This window comes from Caloenas nicobarica, chromosome 3, assembly GCF_036013445.1.
Source record: "Caloenas nicobarica isolate bCalNic1 chromosome 3, bCalNic1.hap1, whole genome shotgun sequence".
Classification (NCBI taxonomy): domain Eukaryota; kingdom Metazoa; phylum Chordata; class Aves; order Columbiformes; family Columbidae; genus Caloenas; species Caloenas nicobarica.
Window position 1 is genome coordinate 77297561 of NC_088247.1, and position 15171 is coordinate 77312731.

Below are 15171 nucleotides of genomic sequence, written 5' to 3' on the forward strand. Positions count from 1 at the left end.
AGCCAAGCACAGCACCTGCACCCACGGGTGGTTCTGTGCCTCGTTCCACAGGCACGCAGGGGCAGGAGGGACCTACAGGGATGATTACAAGCCCCTGCAGCGAGACCAGCCACATGCCAGTCGAGAAGTTCAGCTGTGTCATAATCCAAATGAGAATTTCTCCAAGTTTGCTGTCACTGTTGGAAAGCCAAGCCCAGCAGCATGTCGCTTTGCTCCCTGGATGCGCCGTGACCGGAGGTAACGCTGTGTGTAATCAGCATGATCAGAGTTGCGAGAAGCAATGCAAATCATCTTTAACACACTAATTGAATAAAACAAGGAATTTAATTTGTAAAAATATGAAATCCAGGATCTCATTAACACTCAGAGACACACGCACGCATAATCTCAGTGCTGTCATTTCAAACAATGCCATCCATTCAGATCAGAGCAGGGCCTGCAGTAACTCAATCTCCTGCGAAGCTGTTCTCAAGAGAATTTGCAATTAATAATTCTGACGAGGTAGTCATTCTTAATTAAGCCATACTTAACGTCCTATTTTGCGGTGTTTTCTAATATCCTGCTCCACTTGCCCCTCCGTCCCCAGAGAGGAGCAGAGCAAAAAGCATGCTGAGCCACAGCCACCACCAAGTCAAAGCACCAGTGGTCTTCATCCAAGACTTGAAAAAGCACTTCGCACATGGGAATGAACGGCATCTCATCAGACCCCTGCAAAGCAAAGTCACCTCAGCTCTTCTCAGAGACTGTCTCTGTGCTCCAGTTTCGTTAAGATTACAGCAAAGGTCACATCACAGCCAGCCCCAGTGTTGTCTTTGGGAATGAGGGTTTAAGAAGCCAAAAGTTTATAAGGATTGAGAAGCCAGAGACCTCTCTGCCTCCTCTGCTGTTCTCACTTCCTCAGGGGAGGCCTCGGATGGGATTCCCCAGGAACAACCTGCACCAGAAGTACCAGCATGGGATTCAAGTATTTTACCAGCTTTAGCTTTTTTTTTTTTTCCATAATTTGTTTCCTGTTACAGGTTTTGCCTGGGAACCCTGCAACCCACCCTTCCTTCAGCCAAAAAGCAAGAGCAGAAGCAAAGCAGGTTATCAGGCTCACAGGGAATTCACAGTCCACAGACCTGGATGAGAGTAACCTCCCCGGAGCAGACAGACCGACCTCCTGCAGTGCAGCCCTCGCTCCGCACTGGCCCAGAGGCAGCTGGTGTCAACTGCGACATGAACACGCTGAGGTGCAACAAGCCAAAATACGCTTCTTTTCATAATGCCATGCCTCAGGGCTGTATTGCAACCTTAAAAGAAGGGTTAGATATTCCTGCTGCCAGATTTGGCCTCCCCAAGAACAGCAAGGCACGATTTAAAAATCACAGTATTGTCTTGTACCCTTTGGGGAAACAGCAAAGCAAACCACTTCAATTTCTTCTGGACAGACACAAAATTAAAAAAACAAAACAAAAAAACCCACACCACCAACAAAAACAACCACATAACAAACACAGACAGGTACAATGATGCCAAATAATAATCTACAAAAATGGAAATTTGTGAGGGAAAATGCGGGAAGGGAGAAACATACAATTAATTTGCTGTAAATAAGATTAGTATCTGCAGCCAGCCGCACCGAAATAAACTGCAAATCACTCTCAAGAATTGCAAAAATTCATTGCCTACTAGTGTACATGTATCTCAAAGCCTTTTAACATTGAAACTGTTGGTGATAAAGACAAATGTATGAACTAATGTACATGTGTATCTCTTGAACATTTGGACTTAAAGAACTGGTCTCCAGACATAAGCAACTCCATCTCCATGTCGCAACAGAAGAAAGTCCACATCCAACACCGGCAAAGAAAAATGTCATTCTGTACCTGTCAGCTTGCCTCCAGTTTGTGCGTGCTGTTCCTCTTCCCATTGTCACTCTGATTCATCTTTTTTCAGTCCTCTCCATTACTGTGCCAAACAACCCACTACTGCCTAGTACTGAGCTGCTTCTGAGATGGGATGTGTCATGGTTCAGCCCCAGCTGGCAACTAAGCCCCACACAGCTGCTCGCTCACTGCCCCCACAGTGGAATGGGGAGAGAATCAGAAGAGTAAGGGTGAAAAAACTCATGGATTGAGATAAAGACAGTTAAATAAATAAAGCAAAAGCCGCGCACACAAGCAAAGCAAAAGAAGGGATTCAGTCACCACTTCCCATGGGCAGGCAGGTGTTCAGCCATCTCCAGGACAGCCGGGCTCCGTAATGTGTAACAGTTACTTGGGAAGACAAACATCATCGCTTTGAACACGCCCTCCCCCCTCCCCATTCCTCCTTCTTCCCCCCAGATATATGCTGAGCATGACATCATATGGTATGGAATAATCCCCTGGTCAGTTAGGGTCGGCTGTACTGGCTGTGTCCCCTCCCAGCTTCTTGTGAACCTGACGCAGCATGAAAAGCTGAGAAGTCCCTGACTGCTTAGCAACAACAAAACATTAGTATGTTATCGACATTAGTCTCATTCTAAATCCAAACCAAGCACTATGACAGCTACTAGGAAGAAAATTAACGCTATCCCAGCTGAAATCAGGACAGGATGGGAGAGGCATCCCAACAACTAGCTTAATATTAACATAACATTTTTGTGTTGAAATAATCACCTTTTTTTCATTCCTATCCCACGATTAACACAGACCAGGTAGAACACTGCTCTGTTCAGAAATGCAGTGGCACTTTCAAAATTGCTGAGTCCCACAGTTTGTCTTTTCAGACACCAGAAAATGTCAAATGTTTACTAAACTGAAGAGGGATGATGACCCACGGTCTGAAGCCAGTCTGAGCAATCAGTGCTATTAAATACAGCAAGTCAGGTTTAATAAAATTGTTGAAATAGTAGAGATATTAACACTTTTAATGAAGAAAATTTGTTACTGCCAACAGGAGCTTGGTGCATGTGACCCCTGGACTAGAAAAGCTCTGACATATCTGAAAGGTACTTTAGTAGGACTCAGACCAGCTGCTCTACATCTGTACTCCTTACAGGGGTCTTGGCCAACGAAATAGACAGACATTAGATAGTTTAAACAAATCATCTGTATTCAGCAGCACTCTCTTACCTGGCATAACAGCAGCTGATTTCAAGGCATTGTGCACTACAGTGATTTTAGAAGCTGCTTTTACATTGCATAAAACATACCTGCCCACCTGGCCTGGGGCAAGTATGCACAGAGCAGGCATAGCCACTCAAGTGGACTCGGTGGGTGCCAGCAACAGTGTTCTATTGCTCATGCAACGAGCAAATGAGATTCCTGACCTTTTGTTCCCACGGGCCACCACGAACCACCTGTTTTCTTGTGATTTGCCCAATAACATCACCACCAAATTTAAATGGAAACATCTATAGAGGCAAAGTGGTTCAGCAGACCAGTTGTAAACCACAGACCATGAACAGCTCGCAAGGTGCTGGGATGAACATTTCTTTGATCATCATCTCCCAAAAGAGCTGCCCGCAGGAGAGGTGACCGGGCACCCTCTGAGCAGGGCGACCAGGTACCTGACAAAACCAGGCTGCACGGGAGCTCCCTGAAAGGAGCCTGAAAGTGAAAAAAAACCTGAAAGTGAAACCTCAGCAGTGCTGGAAATCCTGTCCTGCAGCTACGTAGGTGGGGACCCAACCTCATGCCTGTGCATCAGGTTTAACCACCAGGATATGCCAGACCAGCCGGACCCAACTCTTCTCCCCATGTGCTTGCCCTACCTGTTGTCACCTCGGTTTTACAGTTCCCCACCAGACCTGCTTTCATGCTGTAAATAACCAAATCACTTTGACACTACCCAAAAGGGAGACAACTAGAACAGGAAGAGGGAAAGAATTTCCTCCTACTGTTTCTTTTCAAACAACGAGGAGTTATTCATGGTTAAGTTCATTGTTGCAGGACAGCAGAGCCTTCTCCCAGCTGACAGAGCCTCTCCGGCAGCGCCAGCCCTGCAGCAGCCTGCAGGATTCTATTGCCTGACGTAGTTTAACCCACTTTCTCATGTGGTTAATGAAACTCAGCAGTGGATGAGTTTTGCTGTAGTTGCTGTTCTTGGGGACCTTACACAAAGGCTGAAGCATCCAGGGATGCATGAGCAGCTCTGTCTCCTTAAGACAGCTTTACTTAAAAAAAAGTCATCTTCCACCATTGAAAATAAAGCATAACATCTTACCTGGAGTTGTGTCCCAAAGAAGTGGCAAGAACAGCAGATGTGTAGATCTCTGAGCAGCTCAAAGCAGTGGGGAGAAGGTGGAATAGGAGTGTTTTAGGAAAGGGTGGTAAAGGGTCAACTATCGTGGAATGTTTTGGACCTTTGGCACCTTCACACAGGCCTTGAGTTTCACGGGGTGTTCCCTGAGACTCCCGAGCTGAGCTCTGACCAAAAAGCTTTGCTGTAACTTTGCAGCAGCATTGGGAAAAAGACAGAGGACTTGTTTTTGGTGTGGCTGCCAAAAATTAATTAAAACAACAAAAACAAACAAAGGAGAAGACTGTGCATATGACAGGGTTCATCAGTCAAATCAGGTAGAGCTTGTGCTTATTACATGCGTCAGACCAAACTCCCCGCAGTGAGCTTTCTCTACCTTTCCACCTCCTCAGGGCTAATTTAAGAGCTGTTCTTTGCAGCCCATAATAATCACAAGAAAAAAAAAAAATCAAATTCTCTTCTGCCAAAAGGAAGAAACTGGAACAGGGGAACCAGCAGGAAACTTGTCTTGCTGCCATTTCTGTCTTTCCTATGGAAACTTGTGCTCCAGGGCACCCAGTCAAAGCAAACGCAGCTGCCTGCAGGAGGGGCGGCTGGAGCCCCCCAGGAGAACAGCTGGGCGAGCAGGGGCTGCTCTGCGGGGACAGGGAAGGCCCCTTCCCACAGACAAAAAAGCAGCAGAGACTGGTATGTATAGGTGAACACAGAAATAACCGTATCATACAGAGAAGCAGACAGACAAGCGTTTTCCCTGTGGATACCTTATGCTCAGGCAGCCTTTTCTGTACCTACAGTCCCCCAATCTTTCTTGCAAGAGAGAAGAGTGGAAAATGCCCCTGGCCCTGAAATTCAGGCCCTGGCAAAACAGAACACGTCAGCTCACTAACTGAGCTCTTCACACACTGCAGCCCCAGAGCCCCAGATCGACAAAACGCTTAACACACGTCTGCGGCTGCTCTTGCTCCAGCCTTCGCAGACTCAGGGATCGAGGCTGACGTGAACGTCACCTCCAACGCCGGCAGTCAGGCAAAACCAGAGTGGAGCAAGGAGGCTAAAAGGTCATGTTCAACTCACGTGGATTTGGGCCCACCCTGTACGTCCCCCATGAAATGACCTTTCATTTAACCAGGTCTAAATAAGATAATGCCTTTTCCTCTCAATGTTAAAGTGAATGCTTTTTTTTTTTTTTTTTTTTTTTAAATCTTTCCAGAAAGTCACTCGATGGTCCTCGCTTCAAAGGAATTGCTCGTTCCCGACAGGCTCAGCTCAGCTCCGCACAGGCTGGGCATATCTTCAGCTTCATTGCCAGAAATTGTTTTTATCCACATTAAATGGATAACAACGGTATAGTACTGGCACTGACAAAAACCAGTGGGGCTGGTTCCCGCCAACCCCACAGCGCAGGGGTCCCCAGGCTGCAAGAGCTGCTTTCCCTTTTTGTCATCATTTCTCTAGCGATGCGGCCCAGCGTGCCTCATCTTGAACCGGGGCCCTCTTTGTGCCAGGTGAGGACATTCAGAAACTCATGTAAGCCTTTCTCCAAGCACTGCTAATAAAGGTCTAAATTCAGCTGCAGCACAAATATGATCACATTCAGGGTAATGGAAAATTCCATGGCACGTTTTCAGAAGTCCATAAAAACTTGTTTTCTTCAGAAGTCTGTGCGAGCTCTCAAAGTCTGTCCTTAGGGACTGTGCAACAGACACCAGAATGTCAAAGATGCTGTCTTCTACCTAAGAGGCTATTGAGAATGCTGATTCTTACTGGTTTATATCTTTAGGCATATGGAATCTAATCCCTGAAGGCACTAGATTTCTGCTATTCACAATAAAAAACAAAATTAATTTCCTGACCTTTCCTAGGCTCATTTTTTTATGTTTAATCTTTCTAGGTGAAAGTCTGAAATTTAAAAACCGCTTGCAAATATAGAATCAAAATCAATAAAAAACCCTTTTGTATTTTCTACAGGAGGTTAAGGAGACCACTTGGTCAGTAAGTTGTAGCAAAGAAAGGTAATTTGAAACAAGAGCTGGAGATGGAACTCTCCACCTAACATATTTAATATCAGCTGCTTGGTAATTATTTCTGGGTGTTCTCAGCTGGCACCGCTGCCTGGCACATACCTGGCAATGCTCTGTTGCTTACCCACCTGCTCTTCTCCAAGACAATCTGTGCATCCGTGTGTTTGTCCAGCCTCAGGTTTGAGCTGCACAGAGCAGCCAACACGGACCAAAGGATGTGCTGACCCAGCATCCCGACTTTAACAGCAGCAAATGCCTAAGGAGAGATCCAAGGAACAAGATCAACACCAAGTAATATTTCCTCCACCTGCCCTCCAAGCTCCCATCAGTCTCTGACTTAAAGATCTCCTGGTGCATGTTTTATGTGTGTGCAGGTTTTACCGCCCTTTTTTTCACTGAAAGGCTTTTCACATCTGTGAAGTAATTTTCAACAGCGTGATGTACTTATGTCATCAACTTGGTATCCGAAAACATCCTTTTTTTGCCTTCTCATTCACCGTTTGTGAAGAACAACCAAGTTTTAACTCCCTATCTGTATTCTCCTTACTGTCCACGATCTGACCTGTTCTTGTACAGTCACCAGGCCTTTCTAGCTCAAATCAGATGGAACAGGACAATTCCTGCTCCTTGCCGATAAAGGACTTCAAATTAACAGGGAAATAAAATGACCCATGGCATCCGCTCTATGCCACTTGGCTTGTAGTAGAGCTATGTCTGCCTCCTTTACTCCGTTTTCCCCACACCTCTCAAGATTTACCAGCATACTGTGTGCAAATACTTTGATCTATTCCAGCACATAATCCTGTTCTGAAAATGGGAACCACAACAGGTCAGAGGTCCCAGGTGGACGAACAATTTTGGGGATGTCCCCTACACAAACTGACAGACCCTCGAGAGTATCAGTTCAGATCAGTAGCCTGCAAGCACTGCTCGGGGACATCTGGCAGTGTTTTGTTTGTTGTTTTCATCCCAAACCTCCCCCCTGTATTATCACCTACAGGCCCAACATTGGTTTCCCTCACTATGCTGGATTTGCTTGAAGTCAAGGAAGATGTACCACCCCTCAGGATCATCGACTCAGAGCCATGTCTTTAGACCAGCTGGCTGTCTCTACTGTAGAATCATAGAATAGTTTGGGTTGGAAAGGACATTCAGAGGTCACCTAGTCCAACCCTCTGCAATGAGCAGGGACACCTTCAACTAGATCAGGTTGCTCAGAGCCCCATCCAGCTTGGCCTGGAATGCTTCCACGGATGGGGCATCTACCGAGCCCAAAGTACAACATGAGTGGTAAGCATCAGTGGGAATCTTACTTAACTATTATAACAGAAATAAGGGCCTCATCCTATTTTTACTGGAGTCAGGAGGAGGGCCTTCATTTTTCACCATCCCTCCATCTGCCTTGAGGACAGCTCAGGGAACAGCAATGGATGGTCTGGAAAACCTGGTTCTCAGTAAAAGAGGCTCAGTCTGTAAGGGGAAAAAGGTTGAGAGACGACAGAATAAAACGCCAGAAGCTCTGCTACAAAGAAGAATATTTTGAGGAACAAAACTTAATTAGCAGAGAAAATGGCTGGGGGGTTGAAGCTGGACATTCAGCCTGGAACCAATTACTCATCAAAACAAACTGATTTGGAACAGCTGACGAGAATTATTAATAGTAGATCAGCTGAAGAATAAGATTTCCTAAGTCTCAGATTCCTCGGTTTCCCATGATGTTTAACTGCCTACATTTTATTTTTAAAAACTGACTGTCCTAAACACTTGTGCAAATTGTAGCCAGTCTTTCACATGCAAGCTGAATGCTCTTTGTTGGAGGTCACATCCAGACAGAAACTTAGGAGTTAATACAGATATCGCTGCTAAAGATGTTACAGCTTATGTTGTAGAGCACAGGACAGCTAGATCTCATTTTAGCTTAAACTAGAAATTTACTGCCTTTGAAATACATTCTAAGCTGCAGCTCCTTCTCCACGCCCTCTCACTTCACACCTCTTTCTCTTCTACCTTACTTTTTTTTTTTTAATCTTTTCTACATAGACATCAAGATACCAGTAGCAGTTTCATCTTCTTTTGTAGTTCCTACTGTAAGAGAAGCCCGGACCTCACCAGTGACCTAAAGACGCCACCTTCTCCCAAATAACTCATTCAATAGGAAAAGCAAAACCGACGCCTTCATACAATTCTGAAACCAGCTGGCAGAGAGCCTAACACCAGTATGGTTTGGGCCATACCACACAAAAACACAAACTGCATACACAATGGAGTATTTTCTTTCTCAAGATTGTCTAAACCATCCCTTCCAAGTAGGGATGTCCCTATCAAACATTAGCTTGATGTTGAAACTGAGAGTTTGATGCAATTTAAAAACTAATTCCCTCCTCTCCTGCCACTACAGGCACTACTGGCTTAAGACTCAGATATCAACAATAAAGCTCTTTTGGTATAAGCAGTAATAGTTGTTGTTATTATTAAAGGCATCTCAACTGGAAAGCAAAACAGAACATACCTCAGCTCAGGCTCTCTATGGCATAGTTAAGCCAAGCTCAACCAGTTTTCAGCTACTGAAAGTAACCTTTTTTTTCTCCAGCCTTCCTCACCTCCCGCATTGGCTCACTGCCTCACCACCAGGCACTCCTCATGCTCCTTCCAGCTGCTGCTTGTCACAGACCAGCACAGGACAGTGACAAAACCGTGCCCAAAGCCTCACAGAGGTGAGCAGGGAGGGACGACACCGTAGGCGGACGCTGGGTCCCGCTGCTCCACAGGAAGGGATGGCTGCTTTTCTGTTCCACTAGTGCTGGAGGGGGGAAGTCCAACACCTTCCCCCTTGCCTGCTTTTGGTTATGGAACTCTGCCACTCACTCTGTGCCAACTCCAGCATTCCAAACCCTTCAAAAAGCCAGCTGAGCTCTCCAAGACAGACAGAAAGGAAGGAAGTTAATCTTGTCCTGCTGCTTTATGGACTCATACCCTGGAACTGGCCCCGACACCAGCACAAGGGAGGAGCAGCAGGGTCTGCGTCCCGCTCTCTTCTCAGCCGCCACGAATGGGCTGGCTCAGCAAGCACGGAGCTGCCACCCAGAAATCTGCTTCAAAACCAACTTGCTGGACAAGAAGGGAGGTGGCGGAAGAGTTAAGAGAAAAATGTTTTCAGAAGTGGTGCTCACCACACAACCAGAGCACAACAGATGCTTGGTAGTCATTTTCTAAACCTCTTTTTACCATAATACCCAGATTTACCAAAAGGTGAGGTTTAACTAATACAGGTATGGCAGAAAATACAGCTGTTTGCTACTTCCAGATCCTTTTTAATTAACCCCCCCCCACATAAAACAACACAAACAAGAAAAACTAAACCGCACACACAAAACAACAAAAAAGAAATCCCAAACCAAAAAACTCCCAACAACAAAAAACCCAAAAAAATCCTTGGATTGAAAACATCTGCTGGGTAGAAATACTGACTTTATATCAAATGGGTCCCTCTTCCTGCCTACAGAGCAACAACATGTTGCTGTGCTGCAAGAAATCAAATCAAAATGGTATTTTGCACCCATTCAGACAACCTTTGGAGGGCTGTACAGAGAGAACATCTGTGGACTGACTCTATTGCCAATTTTTAAGCTTGATTACTAGCAGATCTTAAAATAGCTAGTGGATGTTAAGCCGTAAATAAAATGTGCAGTCTGATAAAAGATGCAACCCTTACATTTGCGCTCATTCTGTAATCATGGCTTATTATCCCAGACTATTTTTTTCAGTGGTTTCTATTAATTTGAAATCATTCTCTACAGGAACAAGCCTCTTGCAGGAGTCTTCTCTAACAAATTCTTGCTATGAAATTATTCACTGTATTTCAGGCTGGATGAGGACTACATAAACTTTGTAGAGTTTCTACATTTAATAGACATCTAAATAAGTCAAAGTAGACATTGGCATTTGTATACAAGAATATAACATTTTAAAATAGCTAAGGTTATGGCAGTAGCATCCAGGCAGGAATGGGACAATGGTCTACAGGACTCATCTTAATCAAGACAACAGTCCTTACCTCAAGCAGATTACAGCCTTTCAATCTCTCCCAATATTTAGCTTCCTTTCCAAACACATGCAGGCATCTTCTTGAAAGTTTGGACTTTAAATATGTTTTAGTTAATCCACAAAGAGGAAAAATTAAACGTTCCTTTACAAATGTGGTATATCTGATTTTTATGCAGAGTGATAGGCAAGCAGAGTAAACCCATGCATAGAAACCAGCTAAAAAGCATGACCTGAAATTCCAGCAAAGAAACTACACTGAATGGGAGACTTTTTCTTATCTATTTGGGTATAAGGTAAAGGAAACAATAGAGTTTTGGTGAGAAGTAATGCAAAATTTGCTGGATGGTTCATTCAGTCCAAATACTTATACTAAGAAGCTTACTGAGAAGAGTACCCACACAAAATGCATACGACTCTAGGCAGAGACATAGAAGACAGACTTCTACATTTAACATTTGATTAGATTAAAAGATTCTACTGCCAGAAGCCTGTTTTAATTATGTGAGCACTACCTGTCAGCTCACAGCTGTCAAAGGGCATTTCAGATACAGAATCCTCACTTCAGTTCTCAGATATAGTCTGCAAATGGAAGGTTGTTTCTTTTGTTCACTGCATTTTGACATGGTAATTTTATTTTTGCCAGCCATAAAGATCTATTTGCTTGATTTAACTTCAACTTCTTGAAACATGCCAACTAGTCACTGACTTCTGGCACATAGGTCGGTTAAGTTTGTACCCAAGAACTCTCTTTTCCTATAGCCTGATAAGTAAAAATGTTCCTGTCAATACAGAAATGTTTAAATATTTCCCATAAATGCTTCTGCAGGTTACGCCAGCTGGTCATGTCCTTTGAGCTAAGTGTAAAGCTCAGTTTTGTCAGTTAGACCAGGAGCAAAGATCCTCATCCCGTGTGCCACGGAGAGTGGGAGAGAAGGATGTGCCCCAAGAACTGACTTGAGGCAACTCTGAAGCCGGACAAAACAGATTTTTTTTTTTTACTTCATTCATTCTCCTGCTTCCCCTTCACCCTCCTGGAGAGCATCATACCATCCCCCGTGGCAGGTGATGCTGCCATCGAGCCCCATGCCTGGCTGCAGCCCCACGGACAGCAGCAGGAGGATCACACACTTTCACAGCTGTCCATCACCCACCAGGGAGGACTTGCTCCTTCCTCAGCTGTGCCAGTGCAAGTTCATTTGCAAGCTCTCTAAACTAGACCTGTGAAGTGCTTGACTCCCCAAATACCCTTCTCCTTGTTAAAGAGTCTTCTTGTTTTGTTTTAAATATGGAGTATTTAAGATGTAGCTTGAAGAGCACCTCAGACATCTGAATTACTACCCTGCACAATACAGAGCAGAGAGACAACATGAGCAGATGAGGACAGGCACCCCCATCAACTCCGAGAGCTGCTGCTGCCATCATCTTTGAGTCCTTCCAGGCTGCAGGAGCCCCTGCCCTGCACGGTGCATGTGGTGGTCTCCCTGCACCCTGCACGGTGGTCTCTGGCAGCAGAGGGACAGTGGAAGCCTCAAGAAGATCAGGCCTGATGGGGCAGGAGGGAGGCTGCCTTGGCAGTATATTATATCAGGTGACTACAGTCAGTGTTAACTCACTCCTCAATGTAAAGCAGCTTCTAACATAAGACAATTTCCTCAAAGTTATCATACTAATTCAAATACAAATTCTCTTTTCATAAATGCAAATATACACCCACACAAACACACTTTTAGAACAGGAACTTTAGGAAACAACCAAGTCAACTGAAGCATTTGAAAACTACTTCAATCTACAAGCTCCAGGCAGACTTCTTGGTTTTTCTGTTATATGAAGCACCACACCTTTATCTATAAAGCATTCTTCTTTATTTAAGTTAAACAATTTTTCAAGGATGGTTTCCATCTATAAAATGAACAAAGTACAAGCTCTGTACAGCAGACTTTTCAAACCAACTGAAAAAACAGTTTCCAAACTATGATTTGAAAATCTGCAAAACAAACAGTATCACCATTCTTGCTCTGAAGACAGTAAGAAAAGTTCTCAGGAGACTCCATCACAACTTGCTTCAAGGGCTCTTAATTTGTCTTTCAAATGGGCAAATTTCTTCAACATTAAAAACCCCTAAGATCACAGTAAGTAACTTTGGCACACTGTCATGTAAACATAACAAAAGGATACCACTTCTTGTCTGTTCTCTCAAAGAAAAGCAACATACAGCTCCTATATTCAAACCCCTATGCACAGTATCCATGGGGAATTAGTGAAACTATTCCTACATTACACGATGGCAGTTGACATTAAAGACGTAAGAGGAGGAATATGGATTTTTTACTAGCAATTCTGATTCAGAGATAAAAGGCAGGTCAATATTCAGAGTTGCGACTGCTGATTTCACTTAGTACTACCCTTACTATCAAAGCTGCAAATACCTCCAAAGGTAGAAGCTGACTGGTTGAGATTTTTCTTTTAAATTCTGTTTCTCAAAGCCTAAAAAAAATGAGTTGCTGCTGAGCCCATATTTCAGCGTTCATTTTTCAAGAATACGAAGAAATCTACTGCTATGTTTATGAATCACGTTCTTCAAGTTCTGAGCTAGGTTAGAAGTCTACAGATATGGGGAGAATAAAAGCTGAAAAATAATTTATCCACTGTATGGCCTCTAAAACAGGCAAGTTGTGGAGAAAGTGGATTGTGAAGAAGAAAAAAAGTGTTAATTATTTATTAAAAAAGTGAGATGGATGAGAGAAACTGGATTTCATGCCCCCATCCAAAAAGTACGCAGGTACTTGCAAGTCAGCTTCAGACACACAAGGTATTCACCAGCACATTAACTGGCACAGTTAAAGCCATCTTGCCCAGAAACGTACCACTTCTACACCTAATGCCTAGATGCAGCCAACGGAAACTGAAAAATCAGGAACTACTCTACTCGCAGGAACAAGGAAAGAGGGGAACTGTACCAGTACACTGCAGTACAGCAGATGTTTTTCATCTCCTTAGGATCAACCCTTATATTTTTCCGAGATCCGTCATCTTACCAAAACCACATCCTGGCACTGCATGTCTGCACTAAATTTGCCCACGCTGTCTCGCTTTTTAGTACTTATTTACCTTTTTCATTTTAAAAGCTCATTAAAGCATTTGCTTTTAATAAAAAAAAGTATATAGTCTATGCAAACATAAGAAAGAACAGGTCAAAGTTGGGGTTAACTTCGACACTTATTTAAATACAAAAATGACATCAGCTGGACTGAAGCTGCAAAATGCACTGGTTCTCGGATTAAACACATATAGGGTCTGCTGGTATCCAGGCTGATTCCCAGAGCCAAGCCTGAATCCATTCAAAAGCTCCATTTACAGAAACAAAACAGAATTCCCCAGTAGTAGGTCTATAAATTAAGCAAGTGCAATTCAGAGATATTACATAGCTGCTCATCCTTGCAAGTTAAAATTCAGATCTTGTACTGTCAACAGTGACATTACTATTTTGTCTTACTTCTACAACTCAAAAGGGGAGTTTAAGACAATTTTTTCTCATCAGGGCCCAGAATAAAACTGTGCTGAACCCACACTGCTGCATGAAAGATCTGCATTGTTTATATAATTTTGTAACAAAGGAGGAAGTATTTTCAAGACAAAGTACTACAGAAATGATCAACGCAAATATCAAGTACAAGTTTAACGTTATCCAGAGCACATATAATGAATTTCCAAGTTGGAATAAACAATCCGAGCAACCACCTGTGCAGATGCATTGCCTTTTTCTGCTGTTTTATTTCTCCTCCTGAGCTTCATGATCTCCTGTGAGGGCGAAGTGGTAAGAAGTAGATCCAGTTTGCAAAGCAAAAGCATCCAGTGTTAGCACGGACATCACACTCAGCAGCACAAATCTGCACCTTCATAAAGTTTCACTCACCTCACATTCCAATCCAATTTCTGGTTATACATATGTCGATCACTTCATTGATAATTATAGGGTGATGAAAACTTCATACAAATAGTTGGGAGCTGACAATATATATACTTTTATATATTTATATTTATAGTCCATCATAGAAAAGTTCATATTCAAATTACCCAGTACACACAGGAGGAAAAAAAAAAAAGACTTTCAAAATGACACTTGTGTTTCTGGAAATGACAAACCATGACTTCTATGCAAATGGATTTTTCAAACGACCACCTCCTAGTAATTTTTCCCACCCTCCCTCCCACATTGTTCCCCACAGGTGTTTCTTCAGATCCTTTTTTTTATCATACATCAGTTGTTCCTAGAGTTAATTATCTGCTGTGCAAGTACATAACTGAAGACAGAAAGGAATTGAAGTCTTCACACCAAGAAGGAATTGTGCTGCAGTCATGTTCAGCGACACCTTTGCAGTGCTCCAAGCCCCCTGGATCCCGGTGTCTGCTTCAGCACTCTCCTACTTTCAGATAAAGGTGGAATACTGAGGTATATAAGTTCCGTGGAAAGTTTTAAGAAATACATCAGTAATTCAATCAAAACTTTGCCCAATGTCTATGAATTGAAACAGCGTTTTGCTTGTAAGTCCTTCTACTGCTGCAGATTAAGTGTGAATTTCCACTGCTGTGACAAGGAAGGACTGCAGATCTCAACGGTGAGACCACCGTTCTTGGCATTTCGGCTGTCTAGACAGAGGTTGCTGCCAACGTGCCTCAGTTTAGAATTGCTTTCAATTTGTTCCCATTTCTGCAAGAGAAAATACAGTTATTGAGCTGGAAAAGCAGGGAAAGGGTGAGTTCTACATCCTGTCCTTTGAAGACTTCATAAGCTTCCCTGGCTCGTGCTTGGGAAAGCTGTGAAAACTACAGTAATAGTACACAGTTTAGGTGATCCTCAAGTAAGAGTCTATAAGTTATG

General features: G+C 43.4%; 1 protein-coding gene across 1 annotated transcript in view; it reads right to left on the minus strand.

Annotated features, from left to right (window-relative positions):
* Window positions 1-14515: 14515 nt before the first annotated feature.
* Window positions 14516-15171, minus strand: part of GALNT2 (polypeptide N-acetylgalactosaminyltransferase 2) — a 92150-nt gene continuing 91494 nt past the window's right edge. Inside the window, exon 16 of the mRNA XM_065631163.1 lies at window positions 14516-15000. Coding sequence (XP_065487235.1) covers window positions 14845-15000 — 156 coding nt within the window. The 3' untranslated portion in view covers window positions 14516-14844. The remainder of the gene's footprint in view (window positions 15001-15171) is intronic.